The sequence below is a fragment of the Ochotona curzoniae genome, unplaced genomic scaffold (assembly GCF_017591425.1).
Source record: "Ochotona curzoniae isolate NIBS_2020 unplaced genomic scaffold, NIBS_Ocur_1.0 contig_1071, whole genome shotgun sequence".
NCBI lineage: Eukaryota > Metazoa > Chordata > Mammalia > Lagomorpha > Ochotonidae > Ochotona > Ochotona curzoniae.
Window position 1 is genome coordinate 463,215 of NW_024464939.1, and position 21,542 is coordinate 484,756.

The window sequence follows — 21,542 nt, forward strand, 5'->3', positions numbered from 1 at the left end:
TCCATTTGGAGCAGATCTCAGGACTAGAGAGACTCTAGATGTCCTAAAAAGCTATGTTTTTGTTGGTGATGATCTTGCTGGAATCTGTTGTCCTCTGCAGTCTTAAATTCTTTGCCACTTTTTACAAAATGGTACCTGATGTGCCACTAGTATAATGCTTGATGTGTTTGCCATCAGGTCTGATGGCTACCTGGAACTCTCCTGGGTAGAACCTGTAGTATGCCTGTTGTTGCAGTTCGCTGATTCTGAAATGAGCTCACTCTCAGCTCAGTGCATGTGCAGTCCTGTCCATAGCCCTTGTATCCTTAAACCAAATGGTGCCTGATACGGCTCTAGGGCATGTACTGGGTTGTAAATCCACCTTGTCCCCCCACTGACAGTTTGAGGTCAGCCACCCTGTCTCTGCTCCTGGCAAAATCAAACAGACCAGCAAAATAGGCAGTTTTTTGTCTGGGTTCACTGCCAGAGCTCCCAGTGAGCTTCCCTTCCCACATGGTTCTAGTGAGGTTCTGGCTGCAGGGCCAATTCGGATAGCCATTTGCTGAATGCCGCTGGGGTATCAGTCACTGCAACACCACTCCATTGTGTCCCCTGCTTTCCTGTGTCTGTCAGTCTCCAGGTACTCCTCTGCTGCTGTTCTGTCCACCCCCATTTTCTGGAGTGTACCTTCTCTGTTTCACACTAGGTAATATTTCTCCATCTGTTAAACGTGTTAAACGTATTCCACTATCTTGATTCTCCTATTGCAGTCTAATTGTAATGATTATGGCTTTACTTGCTAATTGCACTGTATCATTCACAATGTGATTTTTGTTTTATCTTAAAAGTTTCAGAATCTAAAGCTGAGAGAGTTGTACTGTGAGGAAAATCCATTGTTGCTAATGACACCGATTGTGACTATACAGCAGGAGGATATCTGGAGTCTACAGGTGAAGGCTTAACTCGTCCACATACATCTTCAAATTAAAGTCCTCATTTAAGTTTTAATAGCTTTTCTTTAAATTATTCTTGCCAAGTCATCAAACGATTAAGGTAACCCCAGTCTACTGGCAATGCAGATTCCACACAAAATCTTTTTGACTTATTTACATAATCCATGTAATCCTATCTGACATGTAGAGTGAGCAAATCAGAAAAATTGAAATGTTCTTTGACCTGGAAAAGTAGAGAAATTCATTTTCAGTATAGTCTAGAAATTGTTTTCCAGTTTTACTGTTGTACCTTTAGCAGAGTTATTGCCTGCTTTCTTCTTTGCACTGGTACCCATCTCTACTGGATGAAATAATATTATCCAGGAATCATATTTGTTTTCATAAAGCAGGTTGATGACATTAACAGAAGGGATAGGAAAGCATATAGAAGCCTCCTTTGGTAAAAACAAGTAAAACAAAGTGTTCTGTATTACTGTATGGAAAGAATTTGGACTTTTGCAGGTGCATTTGGCTTCACGGCTGCTGAGAATATAGGATTGCCATAAGACTTTCAAGGATTATGTGGGATTCAATTTGCTTGGCCCAATGCTTCCCACTTGTTGTAAAAGAATTTAAAAAAAGTTTCCTCTTTTGCATAAAAGTTTTTTTTTTTTTACAATATGGAGGAAATACAACTGAACAATTTATCGTTCAGTTAAATTGTAAATGTACTGTGATGTTAAGATTATTTTGCTACTAATGGTAAAAGCTCAATTAGAGAAGTTAGAAAAAATCTAGTCAATGCTAATGAAAAATGTTCAGAAACTTAATTTGCAGTCATATCACACACACATTCTATTTATTTTGGCACTTTCTATGCATCCAGAATTTAAAAAAAATTAATGCTGGGTTCATATTCTATGCACTAAGTGGAAACATGCGTTTTCACTCAAAGACTGCGAATATCTTTGCAATTAGTGGCAACACCCAGACTATAGTTGGGGAGAACATGGCCATCAGCATATACTTAACTACTTATCCTCTGCAAGATGTTCATTTTATTATTATTATTGTTTGCCTTTTTCTTTGTAAAATGCCTCATTTTAAATTACTAGCTCATTTTCATGTTGTTCCTGTGAATGAAATTCTTAGGCCAAGAAATTATTGATTTTTAAAATTTGATTAGACATTTTCAAAACAGCGAATATTTCCAGAAAATGCATTATTTTTTACTCTTGTGTGAGTAAATATCTCAGTAATTTAATTGAAAGTAGATTCGTAAGTATAATAGTTAATTTACTTAATCCTTTTAACCTGTTTTTCTTCTTACACTAATAAAATCAGAGTGATAATAGTAGCTTACATTTTTCTTAGCTTACTGTGGGCATGACACTGTTCCAAACACTTAGCAAGAACGAAATAAAATAGTCCTTTAGCACACCTAAAATATAAACACTATTATTGTTCCCTTCTTTTAGACAGAGACCGAGACCCTGAGAGATTCGACTTATTCAGGTATTCACAGAGATAGTTTTGGACAAAAATTTCAGTTCACACAGTTGGGGTCAGATCCCAGCTGCAATATTGCCTCAGAAAACAATGTAGAAAGATGAGGGAAATGGAGTCAGCTTAGTCCTGTGTTGGGAAAGTTTGTGTGTGAGTAGTTAACCCGATACAATCCTGGTATTATAGGAAGCCCTTACCAGGCAAGATTGCTTCCCCATGGCTTAGTCCAAGAATCAAGATGACAGGGAAATATTTACCTCATCTGACTTTCAAAATTTTAAGGTCTATAAATAATATTTTTCCTAATTATATGTAGATAGTTGGGGTATTTTTGAAGGTATCACTAAAAGTTTTTTTTTAGAAATGTAAGAAAATATTTTTTTATTTTTAAAAAAGATTTATTTGAAACAAAAGATTTATTTATTTATTGGAAGAGTTATGGAGAGAGGGAGAGACTGAAAAAAAGAAAGAAAGAGAAAAAGAGAGAAATCAAGTCTCTTTCAGCTGGTTCATTTCCCAAATTGCTGAAGCCTGATCGGCCATTTGGTCTTCCGTTTGGCTGGTAGGAAGGCAGGATTCCAAGAACTTGGTCCACCTCCTCTTGCTTTTTCAGGTGTATCAGCAGGGAGCTGCTTTGGAAGTGGAGCATCTTGGAATCCAAACTATGCTCACAAGGGATTCCAGCCTCACAGGTGGCAGCTTAATCCACTGTGTCACAATGCCAACTCCTGATTACAAATTTCAATGCTTGTACTTAAAGTAGTTTCTTCTATACATTTCATCAACATTGCTGATTAAACAATTTAGATTTCATGGAATTATAAAGCTGGGATACAGGTTATTTGATAAAGTTTTTTTAAAAAAACATTTTCATCTCAAAGATTTATTAAATAATATTTAATGCTGATTACAAATATATAGAACATTGTGAGAACTTATTGCATTAGTAGAGGCCAAAATAAATGTTTTGCCAATATTACGCAATTTTATTTCCCTGATTCCATGTGATAACATTGGAAAAAAATTCCATTTTATAAATAAGATATCTAATATCAGAGAATGCAAGGACTTACTCAAATGGAGTCACAAAGATGAAAATCATATAGCTAGGATATGATATTTTTTCAAAACTTCAGTTTGATGATAATTATATAGTTGTGAAGGGCATATACCCATGTGGACCACTGATAAGGGTGGGAAGGGTCGAGAAATAGGAGAAGGTGGATGCGACCATTGTTTTCATTTTTTTTTCTTTTGCCTGTATCTGGGGGAAGGGAAGATAGAATGGGAGAAGCCAAACTCTGCATCCTAATTGCATCAGTACCAGGGAAGGGATACAGTCATCTGGTATCATCTCAGGGTTCCTGATGTGGAGCATGCTCTGAGATTTCTTCTGCTCAGGTGGTTTTGATAGTTATGAAATGCTGTTGATTTCATTGCTCCAAGGATGGGGTAATCCTTCCAAGTTCTATCGACTGACAAAGTTCACCTTAGAGTCTCTATTTGCCCAAATACTTGCTAACAAAGTTTGACTAGGAGAGTTGTCCACTTTGTTCTGCCTTCCATCCTCTGCTATGGTACCAGATGTTGCCTGCACGCCCCAGTGAACTGCCATATTCCCCCCATGCATCAGGGCATACCATCCACTGCATGCCTCCACTGCAGCAACTGAGAAGGCCCAGTTCTGACAGATACAATCCATATTCAGACCATAGATCTTGTGATTTTTCCCCATGATTGGGAGTTCTGAGTCCAATGATTCAGTATGGGGGTGGCCCCAAAGAAACTTCATCTGAGGTGATCCCAGATCTGACTACTGTGTGTGCCAGCCAAAGTGGAGTCCAGCTCAACCTGTCACCCACATCAGCCTATACATATACTGTTAGTTGTTGGATCAGTTCTGTCCCCAACCTCATCTCATGTGCAAACCAATGGATGTTGCAGCCCAGGCTAAACATGTTCACCACAAACTCAGCCCTCACACACACTAGTGAGAGCTGCAGCCTAGTCAGAGCAACTCCTAATAACCCCAGCAGACCCATCTCCAGCCTGGGTTCCTGTGCCTGCCAGTATGTGCAGCCATCTCATCCCATCTACCCCACATCCCATTTGGCTTTTGTACATACCAATGGGTACTGCAGTCTAGCTCAACACACTGACCTCACTAATCCAGCCCACACTTTTCCAGCCAGGTCCAATCCAGCTCTGGTTCTCATGCTTACTGGTGGGAACTGCAGCCCAGCAGAGGGGTGCCCACAGGTCCACTCCCATCCCCAGGTGTTTCAGGTGTTTCTGTGTTCTAGCTTGACAGGACTTACCCCCATTTTCAGCTAAATCTGAGAATCTTTGCTTATGATGATATATTTACTGTCTATAGGACACATAATAACCATTGCTTATAGAATAGGTCCAAAGTGTACTATTCCTTCTATGCTTATATAAATATATATGTGTGTCATCTCATAATTCAATATAGGAATCACATGTAAGAAGATACTTTCAAAATAACATAATACCAGTTTATTATTGGCATTAACTTCAAATTATCTCGGAGCTCCACTTAGCTAATATTCTAGCTATTCAAAATAAATTATGTATTCATAAAAATTTTCAAAATTATCTGTTATTTGAAAGTCAGAATGATAGAAGGAGAGACGGAGAGATAGAGATAGAGAATCTTCTATCCACTGCTTTAATTCCCCAAATGACCACAGTGGTTGAATCACTTTGAAGTAAGATGACTGGTACTCCACACGCATCGCAAGATTCCAGATACTTGGCTCATCTTCCACATTATCAGAGGCAATATCAGGGAGTTGGAATGTGGGCTGGCATTGTGGCACAGTGGACTGGGACATCACATGCAATGCCAGCATCCCACATGGGTGCCAGTTCCCTGCTAAGGCACCTGAAAAAAGCAGCAGGCAACTGCCCAAGCACTTGGACCTGAAGTGGGAGACCTGAAGGAATCTCTGGGATCCTGGTTTCAGCCTGGCCAATCCTGAATGTTGTGGCCATTTGGAGAGTGGCTCAGCAGGTGGGGGATCTTTCAGACTCCCCTCATCAGTCTTTCTGCCACTCTAAATTGGTTTTCAGTAATCTGTGTATTATCCAAAAGTGCACAAAATGTAACTTTAAGAGGTGTCCCAAATGGTAGACTCCAAAGAAAACGTCACTTTATATTTTATTGGTATGTTTATTCTTTCAAGAACAAAATAATGCTAGTAAGTAGGAGAAAATACAAATAATAGATGATATAAGAATTGCCAAGAGATACACCGAGTACGATAAATATGTTTCACCCAGAAATGACTTGTGGAAAACGTCATATCCAAAGTGTTTTAGCAGATTTCTACAATTTATTTGGGGAGATGAACAAGAGTTTCTTGTAGCTTTACTGTGAGATCTCACCATTGAAATTCTGTAGCTAAACACCTGCTTGCTTAAATACTTAGAGAAGATAACAATTGACGTCTGGTTTGGAAATCCTGATAAGATTTGTGCTTTTAGTTCATCTTCTCAGGGTGATTTTCGTAGGACAGGAGGGTGTTATTGGATGCTCAGATTTTGAACTGAATTGCTCAGGATTTTTGGCTGTATACAGTTGAGTTTCCCAGATCCTTGTTAACTGGAAATGAAAGGTTAGCAGGGAATGGGGGCATGGTAATTATTAAAATACTGTTGTGTTTTTTTAGCTGTTTTAGGGGTTTTATTTGGGGTGAATTAAGTATGCATGTAAGTAGTTATGTAAGTAGATACGCGGTTATGTTTACTCAAAGATAGCTAGTAAGATCTGATTTGGATTATCTTAATACTACTAGAGAATTTTTCACTCAGCCAGGAAAAAAATATGCCAAATAAACTATCCCCATACACTGTTAAACTTTCAAGCAATGTTTATGTAACTTTTGCAAAGAACTTACAAGTTACTGGCATAAACAATGAAGAATATATAGGGAAAAAAATAAGTTTTTTGTTTTCATTTTAGTTTTTGGTTTGGCCAGTGATGATCTAATTTTAATTATCCTATAATATATTTTTGTTTAAGAATGGTTTTGTTGATGGCCCCAGTGAAAAACAACTTCCATTCTCTCACTATCTCTTTTATTATTTGATATTTGATGATTATTGTGCAAATGAAAATTTCCAAAATATCTGTGGATTGAATTCAGAGGTTGAATTCATAGCAGCTAATTTTCTCCAGCAAGAAAGGCATAGTTAGTTACTCAATGCAGGAAATAATTTAGAAAAATGTCTTAAACTTTAGTGTATATGCAGATTAGCTAAGACTTCATTAGGATGAGAGTTTGATTCAGTAGATCAAGAGTGTATCTTGGATCCTGTGGATAAATTCCAAGGTCATTCTACCGGTACAAAGGCCACAATTTAAGTAGCAAGGATTTACACCTTAGTGAATATGACAAATTCAATTTTGATATTCCAACTGAATATGCATATGGTCCTTACTATATGTCATATAAACTTACTATAATTGGATTTCTGTATATGAGACAGAAATATTACTTGCCTGTTTTACATGAGTGGTAACCAACCCTTTTTGCAATGTCGGTCATTTGGAATATAACCTGTCACGAATTCCATGAAATCTTAGCTTAACAGAAAATAAAGAACAAGTAAAATCTTTGATTTAGTGAAATAGGAATCATAGAAAACAAATTTTTGCCAATCTAAGCAGCCATATTCTTCTTCACTAATTTAGGAAATAGCATCAAGATTTGTAATGAATCAGCTAACTGAAGAAAATTCTCTCGTAACTCAAGCCATAGAATTGTACCCACAGATCAGGAGCATAATCTCTCGGGGGAAAAAATGCACCATATGTGGAAAGTTCTTTTTAACCGTATGGCTGGAATGTGTTCAATTTGCTCCTCCATCAAAGGTAAATGATGCTTTTGGTGTGAATACAAACATAAAAATCTACTCCTACCATTTGTTCTTAAGTACGCCAACCAATATTCCGTTTGCATTTAAGGGTTGACTCATAGCATAGTGCACTGTTATTTGGGGGTAGACAAATTTGAGTGTCTGTGATGACAACCGTAACTCCACTGACATTTATAGGCTCCCTCAAATTACACAGAAACTGATCATTGTAAGTCAGTCAATTTCTTTTTCTCATCATTATTGTTAACAAAACCGTAAGGATCTTCTTCCTCTAGGAAGATATGCTTTTGTTGTTGGAATCTGAGTGGAGAAAGGTGACTTTCCTAGTTAATGCATGCCACAGCTGGAGTCCAGAACACTGAATGTGCAGCGTGTGCCTACACCATCGTGACGCGAGTGGTGTGTTGCTGGGTAGTTTGTATAACCCAGGAAACGTGTTCTACATCAGCATTCTACACTTCTTTTCTGTCAGTGACCAGATACTATTTTAGACAATGTGGTCACATTGACCTTAGTCACATTGACTCCCCTTTGTAGTGCAAAAGCATCTGTAGAGAGCAAGAAGTTGACTCTGTTCTCATAACAATTCACTTCTGGAATTTGAACTAGCTGTGTTTGTGAGTTCTTAACAATAGATGAAAATGGAAAATATTGCCAGGTGAAACAAAATATATACAGAATAATTCCAACCACATACAAAGTGTATGTAAAATTATTGGCATCAATATCTTATGCGTCCAATAACATGGTGATTTAGAGGTCTTAAAACCTTCCTGTTGTGTATGTCTATTGCAAAAATACTGATATACTAATTTCGTATGAAGGCCTCTTTTTTAGGTGGCTTAATATATCTACAAGAACACAAAGAAAGGCCAATGCAATTAAGAAGTTGCTCATAGTGTGAGAATGAAAGAATTTAGCATAGTGTTGCTAGACTAGGTTGGTATTGCCCTCCAACAAGCAATTAGGAAATAAGTTGGGGGCGTTTGAGGCTATCACAACAGGAGGCCGCTGCTGGTATTTCATGGGTAAAAGACCAGTGATGCTAGATGCTCTGAAAGACATAAGGCAGTCAGTTTTTCATAATAAAGATTTATTCTGGGCCTGGGGCAGTAGCCTAGTGACTTAAGTCCTCACCTTGCACACACTGGAATCCTGTATGGGTGCCAGTTTGTATCCGGGAGGCTCTGCTTCCCATCCAGCTCCCTGCTTGGGGCCTGGGAAAGCAGTCGAGGACGGCCCAAAGCCTTGGGACCCCACACCCCTGTGGGAGACCTAGAAGAGGCCCCAGGCTCCTGGCTTTGGATCAGCGCACCTCTGTTGCAGTTGCTTGGGGAGTGAATCATCGGATGGAAGTTCTTTCTGTCTGTCTCTGCTCCTCTCTGTATATCTGACTTTGCAATAAAAATAAATCTTCAAAAAAAAAAAGAAATTATTCTATACTCCCTCATAACTTTCATGTGGATCTCTAGCCATTGATATCAATGAAACACTTAAAACCTCTTGAGCGTAGAGTCTAATTCTCATTAACATTATTGTAATATACACAAAAGTTTTCAGGATTTCAATTGCTATGTCAATCAAAGGGAAGCTAAACCTTCACTTGGAAAAATTTCAAGGACTTCTTACCAATTCAGGAAACATGGGTTACTACACAGTGCTCTGGTCACACAGACCGACACACTATTGGTAGTGTTTTTAGTGTCAAAAGTGACTGTCGTAAGGGGATGAGCAAAAGATGACTTCATTATGTCTTCCAGTGTGGGAAAATCTGGCATTTTTATGTTAAAATATTTAGAAATTCGCTAAAGTTTTGGACATTTAACTTAGAGGTTAAGTTGTACACCTACAAATAATTACAAAACATATGATAATAAAAAAGAACGGCGTATTTGTTTTCTAGGTATATCATGGCAAAGTACCACAACTGGGTGACTTGAAACGATAGATTGTTTCACTGTTCTGGAGGCAGAAAGTTCTATATCAAGGTGTGGATGGGTTAGCTTCTGCCTTGGGTTGGGACGATGAATCTATGCCAAGCCTCCATCCGGTGTTCACAGATGGTTCTGCTCCCCTCTCTGCCCTCTGTGTGTGTCTGTGTTCACATTTCTTCTTAAAAGGACATGAGTCATGGTGGATTAAAGCTCACCCAGTTGACCTCCTTCTGACTTCATCAGCTTTGTAAAGGTGCATCCAAGCAGAGTCATCTTCTGGGACACGCGGGTAGCAGGTTTCAATGTATGCGTTTGGGTATGTGTGGGAAAGACCATTCAACCCACAACAAACAGTTTCCACAAACAAGAGGAACAGGGAAACTTTGAGGGAACGTGGGAGCGAGGGAAGGTTCAGGGTAAGGAGTATCATTATGCTCTTAACATTTACATAGGAAATACATTAAACTTGTTCCCTTTGTATATATATGTGCGTATGAATTGATCCTATGTCATAATTATTTCAGTGGATTTAGGCACTTGGCAAATTCATTTATGAAAATCTTTAAAAACAGACATCCTATCCTAACCCTGCTAATTGAGAATCTTTGGAAATAGGGTCCTGGGACTTCAAAGTTTTATGAAGTCTCTCAATTGATCCTCACATGTACTCGGGAGTGGAAATGTCTGGGTTGCGTGTTTTGGGCCATCCCCACACTACAGGCAAATGTTTGTGTTTTACCTTATAAGAAAGGGTAAAACCACTGGGTCAAGTGCAGTAGCTCAGTGGCTAAAGTCCTCGCCATGCACATGCTGGGATCCCATATGGGAACTGGTTCATGTCCTAGCAGCCCCACTTCCCATCCAGTTCTGTGCTTAGGGCCTGGAAGGCAGTCAAGGCCAGCCCAAAACTGGGACCCTGCACCCCTGTGGGAGACCTGGAAGGGGCTCCAGGCTCCTGGCTTTGGATCAGCGCAGCTCTGTGTGTTGTGGGTGCTTGGGAAGTGAATCATCAGATGGAAGATCTTTCTGTCTCTCCTCCTTTGTGTATATCTGACTTTGCAATGAAAAATAATAATAACAAAAATAAATGCCTAACTGGTGATTTGTATGTAATAAGATGTTTAATCATTGGTTTAATATACCAATTAATAAAATGCCTTTAGTGATAGTGGTGTTGATAGGGATAATAGTACTAAGGAAAAAGAGGGGCTTGGTTCAGGGCCCAATCCACAATGGTGTACAGACAATCGACAAACACTTTTGGATCCTTGTTAAGATTGCTCAAGAGTGTGAGCCTTCTCCCTCAATACCCCTCTTTACACATGAAGGAAACAATATGGAAAAAAAATAATAGTCTTACCTACTTTCCTGTAGCCCTTGAACCTTTTTACCCTAATTAACTATGTAAAGATTGTCAAAATATAATAAAAAAAAGAAAGAAAATTAAAAGAAAAATAAAAAGATTGCTCAAGAGTGCATTGCAGGATGTGTCATCCCTCTATGTGCTCCATGGGATTTAATTATTGAAAAGCTTCTGATTTATTCCAAGGGAAGCAAAGCCGAGGCTCCAGACCACACGCTTGCTGCATGGGCTGGAATGAAGCTTGCCATGGCTGTGACTTCCCGAATGACAGTTTGGGAGCTCATATGGATGCTGATGATGTGTTTTCACCAGCAACAGTAGTCATTGTCTCATAGGTTTGCATTTCTAACTGTTGATGAGCTCATCACTACATTATCCTCCTTCAATTGTCATCAGGGGACTTTCTTTTATAAAATCCACTGTATGTGCTACCCGTGATCCAATCCAATAAGAGATTTTGTATTTCAGAAACTTGAAAGCAACAGAAAACTTGAGTGAACAGTACAATGGACATGTGTATACCCTTTCCCTGGAATCACTGATGTTCATCAGTTTGTTCTATACAATTTGCTATTTTTCGCCTCGAAGTGTGTATTTCTTGCCTTGATATGTGTGGGTTTGCTGAGTAAAACAAATTTGGAATTGGCAAGCCATGGAGACAGTCTACCTAGAATGATTATATCGTTTTTATCAAGTAATGAGTTCTAGTAATAAAATAATGTGTCCATCAGAAAAAAGACAGGTAGCTCTTTCTCAGGAGTATCTACAGGAAATACAATATTTGTGGATCGCAAAGCATGTAGTTTATTTCAGATGTACCAATCCAGGCTTAGCTATGGCGGTTCCATACTGTCCTGCTTACTCCAGGAAGCAGAGCATAGATTCCCATTTATAATCCAGTAAAATGAGATCAGGGAATCATACCCCCTGGTTATCAGGTATTTTCACAGAAGTATTATCTAGAAGCTATTGGTATTCCTAGGGCAAGTGGTATTTAAGGTGTACAAGTCAGCTGCAGCTGGGGTATTAAAATTTTCTCTCAGTGTCAGAACATAATACCAGAACATTTGAGACAACTAAGTAATTTTAAAATGACATGTGATCACCCGGCTGATGTCACGTCTTTGTATATGAACTTTCATTTATTAAAAAATACTAAATAATTGAGAAAGGACATACATGGCATTTCTAAGAAATTTATGTTATCGGGGCCAGCATGCTGGCAGAGCAGGTTAATGTTCCACCTGCCGTGTTGTGATCTCATATGGGTGCTAGCTCATGTCCCGGCTGCTCCACTTCAGATCTAGCTCCCTGGATATGGCCTGGGAAAGAAGCAGCCTTGGGATTCTGCACCTCTGGGGGAGGCCTGGAGGAAGCAAGAGCTTCTGATCAGTTCTTCTCTGGTGGCTGTGGCCATTTAGGCAGTGGATCATTGGATGGAAGACTTTTCTCCTTCTCTTTCTGTAAAATCTGCCTTTCAAATAAAAATAACTAAGTCAGTTTTCATAACAGCAAGTTTTGAAGTCTTCATGGGACTTAGCAGCCTATGACATGATTTGGTATTTGATATCCAACTGCTGTGGTTAAACCCGAGTTCAAGGAATTCTAGAACAGCTTTCTTTTTGCTTGCCATTACACAAGGTCAGCTTATATGTCCTTTACATATTTTGTTTCTGCTGAGGAGATATGAATTTGAATATTGACTCATTTTTATTGACTTATAAATATATTATATCAAATATAGAGAAAAGTTGGCAGAGCTGCTGAAAATGAGGGCTAATGTCAAACTCTTCAGTGGAACTCAAGTTGGTAATAAAGCCAAAGAGAACATTGAAGTAAGGGTAGAGAAAAAATGTAGAGGTCAAAACTGGCTGGGCATTACCAAATAAGAAAAAGAAAGGACCAACACTGGGAAAATGAGCATAGGAATGTATGTTTGTCCTCAGTCGGGAGTACATATGTAATTCTGATTACAAATGTGGCCTATCTGTAAATTGTTCACATTGTCATCTAGAAAGGACTGTTACAATCAAGAGATTTTTTTTTTATTTATTATTTTTGACAATCTTGACATTATTAGGGTAAAAAGGTTCGAGCACTACAGGAAGATGGGTAAGACAATGAGTTCCATATTGTTTCCTTAATATATCTGATGTGAAAGGAGATTTTTAGGGAGAAGCCCCACCCAGTCTCCCACCCATCCCAGTTCCCAGGTGTGGGGCATGATACGAGGGTCTTGCTCAAGTGATTCTGATAGTTCAACAGTTCTGAATTGCTGCCACTCTCACCACTCCAAGCACGATGTGGTTGTTGCAGAGTCCACTGATTGACATAGTCCATCCTATAGTCTCCGTTTGCCCAGTATTCTCATTGCCAACATATACCTGAGGTGGTCGACTGACTGGCTCTGTGCTCTGTCATTTGATGGTTAGTGTTCTGAGTCTGAAAGCTCGATATGGGGGATCCCCAAAGAAACTTTGTCTGAGGTGTTCCCAGACCAGATTCTTGTATGTGCTAGCAAGCACAGGGCCCCGTACAGTCTATCACCCCCATCAGCTGGTGGTTGCAGTCGCTGGGTTGGTTCTGTTTTCAGCCCTGACTTCCACTGGAACCAATGTTGAAAGATAGGTGATGTTATTTATAGGCAGTGCTTGGATGGTGGGCACTGAACAAAGAGCACCTAATAAATATTGAATAAGGAGAATTTTTTGTTTTAAGATCTTACATGCCTGTGATAAGTAGACGTGAGGTTGTCTGGGTGCTATAAGAAGGCATCTGAGTTAAGTGGGATGTCCCCTGGTTTATCCTTGGAGCCTAGCCTAGAAATTAATTTTGATATTGATAGAATGCATAATAAAGGTTAGGATTATTTTCATTTTTATTGTTTTTATTAATATAAAGAGAACAGACTTCGTGTGTTCCACAGGACAGTTCCAAGAAGACAATCGTACATCTCTTGCTCCCATGCTCCCCTCCCTAGAACCATTTCCCCTCTTCTCTATCTTCAACAGTATTTGCACAAACATAATTATAATCTACTTTATTTTTACAGGTTTACCTTACCACTAACAATAATATGCAATAAATAAAAGTAAAAAGACCGCAAAAACCACATTTCCATTAGACTATAAACACGGGCTAAAAATGACCATCATATCCCCAAGGTGACCATTTCATTACTGCATTTTATATTATCTACCACATATCAAAGAAACTGTATGATATTCATCTTTTTGAGTCTGGCTTATTTTGCTATATATAATGGTTTCTAGTTGTTTCCATTTTATTGCAAAAGACAGAATTCCATTCTGTTTATGACTGTTACTCCATAGTGAATTATTCCTCATTTTCTCTATGCATCCACCCATTAACAGACATCTGGGTTGATTCTGTATCCTAAATATTGTAAATTAAGCTGCAACAAACATGAGTGTATAAGTAACTCTCATATGCTGATTTCATTTTATTTAGGTAAATTCCCAGGAGAGGCTGGCTTTTTTATATGGTAAATCTATTAACATCTTGGAGAAATGTTAATATTATCTTCCATCATGGTGATATTAGTTTACATTTCCACCAACAGTGAATCCGTTGTTGACCCACATTTCACCAACATTTACTGATTTTAAGTGTTCTGACTGGGATGAGGTGAAGGCTTGTTGTGGTTTTAATGTCTTAGGAGACATTACTTGGAAGTGTGTTTTAAAGCATAGAATAAAGAATCAGTACACATGGCTTGGTGCGATGGTCTGGTGTGATGGTCTAATCATCTTGCATCCACTGGATTCCATGTGGGTGCTGGTTCATATCCCAGCTGGTGTGGCCTGGGAGGGCAGTGGAGGATGTCCCAAGGCCTTGGGATCCTGAACTTGTGAGGGAGATCCAAAGGGGGCTTCTGACTCCTGGCTTTGGATTGGCTTAGCTCTGTTGTGGCCACTTGGGGAATGAACCAGTAGACAGAGAATCTTTCTCTATGCCTCTCCTTTTCTCTGTAAATCTGCCTTACCAATAAAAAAGTTATAAAAAAAGTTTTATTATAGTATATATAAAGAACCAGTACACAGCATTTTAGGTAAGAAATTACCCATGGAAAGGCAATGTTAGGCAATTAATTTGCAGAAAGTTTATAGGAAGCTAACTAGATGTGAGGATTGGGAGAAGTATGAGATTGGGAGGCTTTTGACATGTGGAATATGAATGTTACTGTCTTAATTGTTGGCTAGAACTGCCCTAACATGCTGCCACAGCCTGGGAACTTCAATAGCAATCACTTAGTGTCATTGTTCTGGAAGACAGAAGTAGGAGATCAGAAGAGTTGTCTTCTGCCCTTTTCCTTGACTTGCAGATAGATAGAGGAAATTCCTGAAAGGATTTTAAACACATACATACACACACAACGCCTCGCCCAACACAAGTAACCACTCCTAGTGGTTCATTTGTTCAGAAACCAGCATCATCTGAGTTCACAAGTTAACATTAGTCATCACTGAAAAAAATTGTAAACATATAGGAATACAGAAATAATAAAAATTTGTTTCTACATAAACTAACTAAGAAACAAGAGAAAAAATTACCAACTACATATAGGATATTATAAAAATAGCAAAAGTGCCTTAAAAATGTAACATGGGTTACAGTGATTGAAGAAACAAATGGGATACCGATGCTAGCTAATGGGAGAAGGTTCCATGCACTGATAAAAAAAAAAAAAAGCGTGTTCTCTGTCTGTACGAAGAAAGGTTCAGTAAATATAAACTAAGCTCATTTGCTCTAGAATTTGGGTGAGTTCTGTTGTTTCTTTGTTCAGTTTCTCTTTTTTGGATCTGTGCATTGATGTTAATGGGTTGTTAAGGTCTCCCACTATGATTATATCGGAGTCTATTTTTCCCTTTAAACCCATTAATATTCTTTCACATAGCTAGATGCTTTGGCATTTGGTGCATATACATTTATTATTACATTTTTATGGTAATCTCTCCTTGCTGAATAGATCTTTTGATCATTATGTGGTATCCTTTTTCATCTCTTTTGATGTTCTTCACATTGATGTCTATATCATCTGATATAAGAATGGCTACACCTGCATGTTTTTCCTTATCACGCACTTGGAATATTTTTTTCCATCCTTTAATTCAATTTCCTCTGATCTTTGTTGGTGAGACATGTCTTCTGTAAGCAGCCATTAGCTGAGTTTTGCTTTTTGATCCAGTCCTCTATTCTGTGGCATTTGACTGATGAATTTAAGTCATTCAGAGTTATTATGATTAAGGGGCTGTTTAGTCTTGTCATTTTAGTAATGTGTTGTTCTATGATTGAGTCTTCTGTTAGCCTTTTAATGGGATGTTCTCCACATTTGCCTTTGTTTTTGGTAGTTGCTATTTTTTTTTCTTTCAATGGGAATATCATTGAGTATCATTTGTAGGGCGGGTTTAGATGAGAAAAATTCTTTAAGTTTTTATTTATTGTGAAAAAAATTATTTCATTTTCAATGACAGAGGAGTGCTTTGCAGGATGTTATTCAGGGACAAAGTTTTTTCTCTTTTAGAATCTGGACTATGTCACTCCATTCTCTTCTGGCCTGTAGTGTTTCCTCTGAGAGATCAGCTATGAGTTTGATTGGGGTTCCTTTATATATCACTCAAATTTTTTCATGTGCACATTAAAGATATTTTTCTTTTTGTTCAGCTGAAGAGAGCTTGATTATCATGAGTCTTTGTGAAGTTCATTTTTGATCAACTCTGTTTGGAGTTCTGTGGCCCTCCTATAAATTGTTTTCCAATTCTTTCCCCAGATTGGGGAAGTTTTCATTTGGTATTTCATTGAATACACCTTTAATCCCAACTTCTCTTTCTGCACCGTCTGAAACTCCCATAACTCTTATGTTGGACCTTTTAATCATATCTTTTAATTCTTGGATACTTTTTTTTTTTTTAGTTTGACCCAGCTCTACTTCTAGCTTTTTGTTTGTTTATTCATGGTGACAGGAAATGTCTTCCAATTCTGAAATGCTTTTTTCTGCCTGATTCATTCTATTTTTGAGACTCTCCACTGTACTTTTAATTTGCTCTACTGTGTTCTTAATTTCTGATGTATCAGCCTTGATTTGATTCATTGCTGTTATTTCTTGTGTAACATATTCCTTAAATTCTTTGAACTGTTGTATGTGCTTCTCATTGTTGATCAGAAGCTTTATGATAAGTTTTCTGAATTCTGTTTCCCATTTTCTCAATGTCTTTCTCAGTTAATTCAGGGTGGGCAAAGTTGTTGCTCCTTTGCTGGAGAGTCTTCAGTAACATTCATAGTGCCTTTGTCTTCTTTTACCTTTTGTAGTTGCCATTCTGGTTGATGGAATCTTCTGTAAGATGCATTACCTACATGGCTACAAGTTGTTTTTTATGTTCAACCACTGCCCTGGATTTGGAAAATACTATTGTCCTGAATGATTGCTTTGTCGATGGCACTGATTTTATAGGCTGCATTGATTTTGTGGACACCTGCTCGCTGATAATTATGAGTTCCTCCTGGAGTGAGTTGGTGGTGTGCCTTGCAGAGGCTGTTTTTTTCTCTGGAACCTGTGCAGTGTTCTAAGATGGAGGTGATTTTGTTCCCAGGTTAGTTCTTGGGCAGCTCAGCTGTCCTCCCTTTAGTGTAACAGTGCCTGGTCCTGTGACACTTTTGTCTGAGCACTACTGAATTAGTGTATGCTCAGTTTACACTGCTCCTCTTGCAGTTTATTAATGTTCTGAAGTCTTTCCTCTCTGTGGTAGATGGTGCCCTTAGGGGCACCAACAAAGATCAGGGGGCTGTTGGCTGTCAGCTCCAGGGACCAAGGCTGGCACTGCTTTTTCTGTGGGCTCAGCTCGGTGCAATTAACTAGTAACAAGCCCACTCTGGACTTTCACTTGAAGTCCACACTTGCTGCCCTGCTACACAAGATGGCAGCAGGTAGGATGCTGCTAGAGAATTGGGGCTACTGGCTTTCATCTCCAGGGACCGCACAGACCCTGAAGGTAGTGAAGCTGGTGCTACCCTCCTCACTGGATCAGTTCCATGTGATGAGGCAGAAACGAGCCTCCTCTGGGCTATTTCATCAATTCTATGCTCTGCCTCTCCACACAAGATGGCACCCTGAGTCTCCTACAATTTCTCTGCCTGTGGTTGGTCCAAGTCACCCAGCACAACTGGCAGGTCCCAAACTGCACTCACCTCCCAAGTTCCCCATGTGGGCCCAGGCTCCCACATGGTTGTCACAAGAGCTGAGTGGATACCACTGCTGGATGTCTGGCTGGTGCTGGAGATGATCCCCGGAGCCTGGATCACCGAAGTCTGAGTTGCCACTCACCCACTGCTGGTGGGTTTTTCTGTCCACTGCAACACTATTCTGCCTCCACCGCTGCTTCCCTGTGTCCAGGGTGTCTCCGGGTACCCCCTGCTTACTGCCTGACCCCTATTTCCCTCTGTAAACTGCTTCTTGTACTTCATCCTATCTGAAGATTCTCCATCATATCAAACATGTCTGTACCCTAATGCCTCCATCTTGCCTCTTGAGGCAATCATTCTATCTTACTTAAAATTATTTTAAAATTAGTAATACTTAGTAAGCATATGCTAGTGAAAAAGTATATGACAGTAGAACTAGAATAAGTGTATGGAATAAATTAAAGAATTGTGAACAAATTTAAGGATATTTAAAATTATTAAAATTGGTAAAATTAGATTTTAATATATACTACAGGTGCTCTGATGTTGAAACAACTTAAATGAAGCTGTTTACTTCCCTCATTACAGAGTGAAGATGTGCATAAATTGCATGGGGATGATAGATTAACCTAATCGGTCATTAGTTTCTTTTACATGTCGTTAGGATTTTGTGCTGCTTTTTGAATTTAGACAGAGATGACATATAAAAGTATTTACTTTGGAGCCTCCATTTTCATGAAAAAAAATCTTTAATATCCAGATTATCTTTGCAGGAATTGAATTTTGGGTATGCTGAGATTTCTAGTAAATGAGTTTTCATGAAGGGAGAACACATTTAATAATACGAATGTCTGACAGCTTTTGCAGTGTGTGGTACAACATTCTGCCCTTAACAGGCTTTGTACTGGAAGGAGGATGATAATTGTCTTTATTCTTAACATAATACACAGAAACTACTGAACATTAACTTATTATTATTTGTGATGTGATAAAATACTTGCCTTAGGAAGCAGTGAGACGGAAATTGGAAGTGGTGAATTAAAATTTTTCCTTGCCTGTTTAACTGCACCATAATTTGTTCAGGTGCATTTCATTTTATTCTAAATAGTGTAGGGTTGCCACCAGAGTTGATAAATAATTTTAATGCAACTGATACTTCAGTATTCATGACTAAGGACAGAAATCTTTGAAATGGCAACAAAAAATAATCCTTTTTGTGTTATTACTGACTTGGGACATATTTAAATTAGTGACTTAGAGATAACCTGTATAGTTCATAAAAAAAATTTCCAAACACTTGAGTGATCTTGTGCATTTGATAGTTTTCATTTTTTACAGTTTCATTAGTCAAACTTAATATTTCCCCAGATTCCTTTAAAGTTGAAGGGCTTAGGGAGGGGACACTTTGAAACATAAACTCTCAACCCTGTATTGAATGATGTAATGTAATTAAAACTACACTGAAAGAGATTAGACTGAATAAGTCTCTCTACAAATGAGTAGAAACGTTCATCTACTTTATGGAAATAAATGAAAATTTGTAGCCTTAATTCCTTTTTTTATGACAAGCTGCCAGTAATGAAACATAATATCAGATTACATTTAATAATTCCACTCATTACATATAGAGGAAAATCTTACTTTGCAGTAAAAAGTTATTACTGTTAAGACACCGCTGACATTCATTTATGAAACTGATCATTTCAATCAGTCAGCTGTGAAAATGAATATAAATTTTAAAACGCATGCCCTGATTAGTCAATTTAATACATGTTAGGAATCAAGAAGTTCAAGAAGCATCACATTTCTAATTCCAAACAGTTGTAAAAGTAATGCATATTTATTGCTATGAAGAATTCAAATGGCATGTTCCTTATTATTTTATTCAGAAAATAACAAAAATAATTATAAATGAATTATTTCATTCTGTAATAATTACTTTAACTCCTATGAGAACTCTGAATCCTCTTTTCATTTAGAGAACTTTGATTCTTAAACCTGCTGGCTAGAGTCACAGCGGTCGGGCCCGGCGCGGTGGCGCAAGTGGTTAAAGGTCCTCGCCTTGCACGCCCGGGATCCCATATGGGCGCCGGCTCTAATCCCGGCAGCCCCGCTTCCCTTCCAGCTCCCTGCCTGTGGCCTGGGAAAGCAGCAGAGGACGGCCCAAAGCTTTGGGAACCTGCACCCGCGTGGGAGACCCGGAAGAGGCTCCTGGCTTCGGACCGGCATAGTATCGGCCCATTGCGCTCACTTGGGGAGTGAATCATCGGACGGAAGATCTTCCTCTCTGTCTCTCCTCTCTGTATATCCGCCTTTCCAATGAAAAAATAATAAAAAAATAAATCTTTAGAGTCACAGCGGTAATCAGGATCTATGGGTTTGTTCTTTACAAATGTTAAACCTTGTTCAACTTCAATTCATGTATCCAAACCTGTATGTCACTAAAATGTCTCAACCTGCTAAGGAAACTTCAGGAAACACTGACTATTCAGGAGTGGGAGTGGCAAACACGCCTCTCTATGGGTCAGTTGAAGGCTGCTTAGCTATATAACTGGCTGGAACATAATTGGAATTTTTCTTTCTGGTTTCTGATCTTACCACAATCCAAAATTCTGTGTGGGTGTATCATGTAAGTAAAAATGCTTTTCAGAATGAAAGTGGATATTAATAATAGCTGTAAAAAGAACAGAAAATCAGGACTTCCCTCAGCAATTCCAAATCTACTATTACTCTTTCTATGTGTGGTGGGAGCAGTTAATTTCATAGTTGTACCCACGGGTGGTACCAAACACTTTGAATGTTCATCTTGGTTATTAAAAATTATTTCCAGTTACTCCATAAATATTTGAGAAGCTACTTTTAGTGGGAAACTGACTGCAAACAACAATAAAAATAAAGAGGGGACCTCATCTGTCGCAAATGGTTTAAAATGTGAATTTAAAGATATAAAATAAAACTATCAACAAAAACCAAATGCTTGGAAACTAATTGCTCTAATACTACAAAGCACATTTGATATTTACGTCAGTGAATGTTATCTGGCTTGGAGAAGACCCAGAAACATTCTTGTACTTACATCCTTTAAATGGGTAGAATTCAATACACAGAGAAGAAACGGACTTGGACTGATATAGGAATCATGCTCAATAAAGTTGATTTATGATGGAGTAAGAGGAGATATGAGGAAGGAAGGATGGAGAGCAAAATTTGTGGATTGATGAAAGATGGGAAACCAATTGGTGTCATGAAGGAGAAAAGAGTCCAAAGGATAATATATTTGGGAGACCAGATACCAGCTCTCACCCTAACATGTTGAGTTCTAAATTAAAAGTGGAAAATTCAGTGCACATATTTAATCACAAACTGGAGAACTGGAACAGCATTGTGCTTCTATATATTATTTGAAAGCACTTTCCAACAATATTTATCCTTTCAAACTGTTCTGCAAGGTTCATTCAACTGTAATGCAATTTTTTTTTTTTTTATTGATGAAAGAGGCTGGAAGACATACTACAATACAGTAATCTAGAATTTAGTGGACTTGGAGTGTCTTGAACCATGTGACCGAAGTTAATCACCCATTTTCTCACAATATCTTTCCTATGTGGACAATGAAAGATTATACCAACATCTCTTCTATTTTTAAAGTGTCTCAATTCCATGAGAGAGTAAGCGAGGGAGAGGGGCTGCAATAGTTCCACTTTACAATTTCCAGTGGGACAC

At 38.5% G+C, this 21,542-nt stretch overlaps 1 protein-coding gene across 1 annotated transcript in view; it reads left to right on the plus strand.

Moving 5' to 3' along the window:
• The window catches only part of LRRC69 (leucine rich repeat containing 69), a 92,978-nt gene that overhangs the window by 67,194 nt on the left and 4,242 nt on the right, over positions 1-21,542 (plus strand). Inside the window, exons 6-7 of the mRNA XM_040992792.1 lie at positions 828-929; positions 7,138-7,317. Coding sequence (XP_040848726.1) covers positions 828-929; positions 7,138-7,317 — 282 coding nt within the window. The remainder of the gene's footprint in view (positions 1-827; positions 930-7,137; positions 7,318-21,542) is intronic.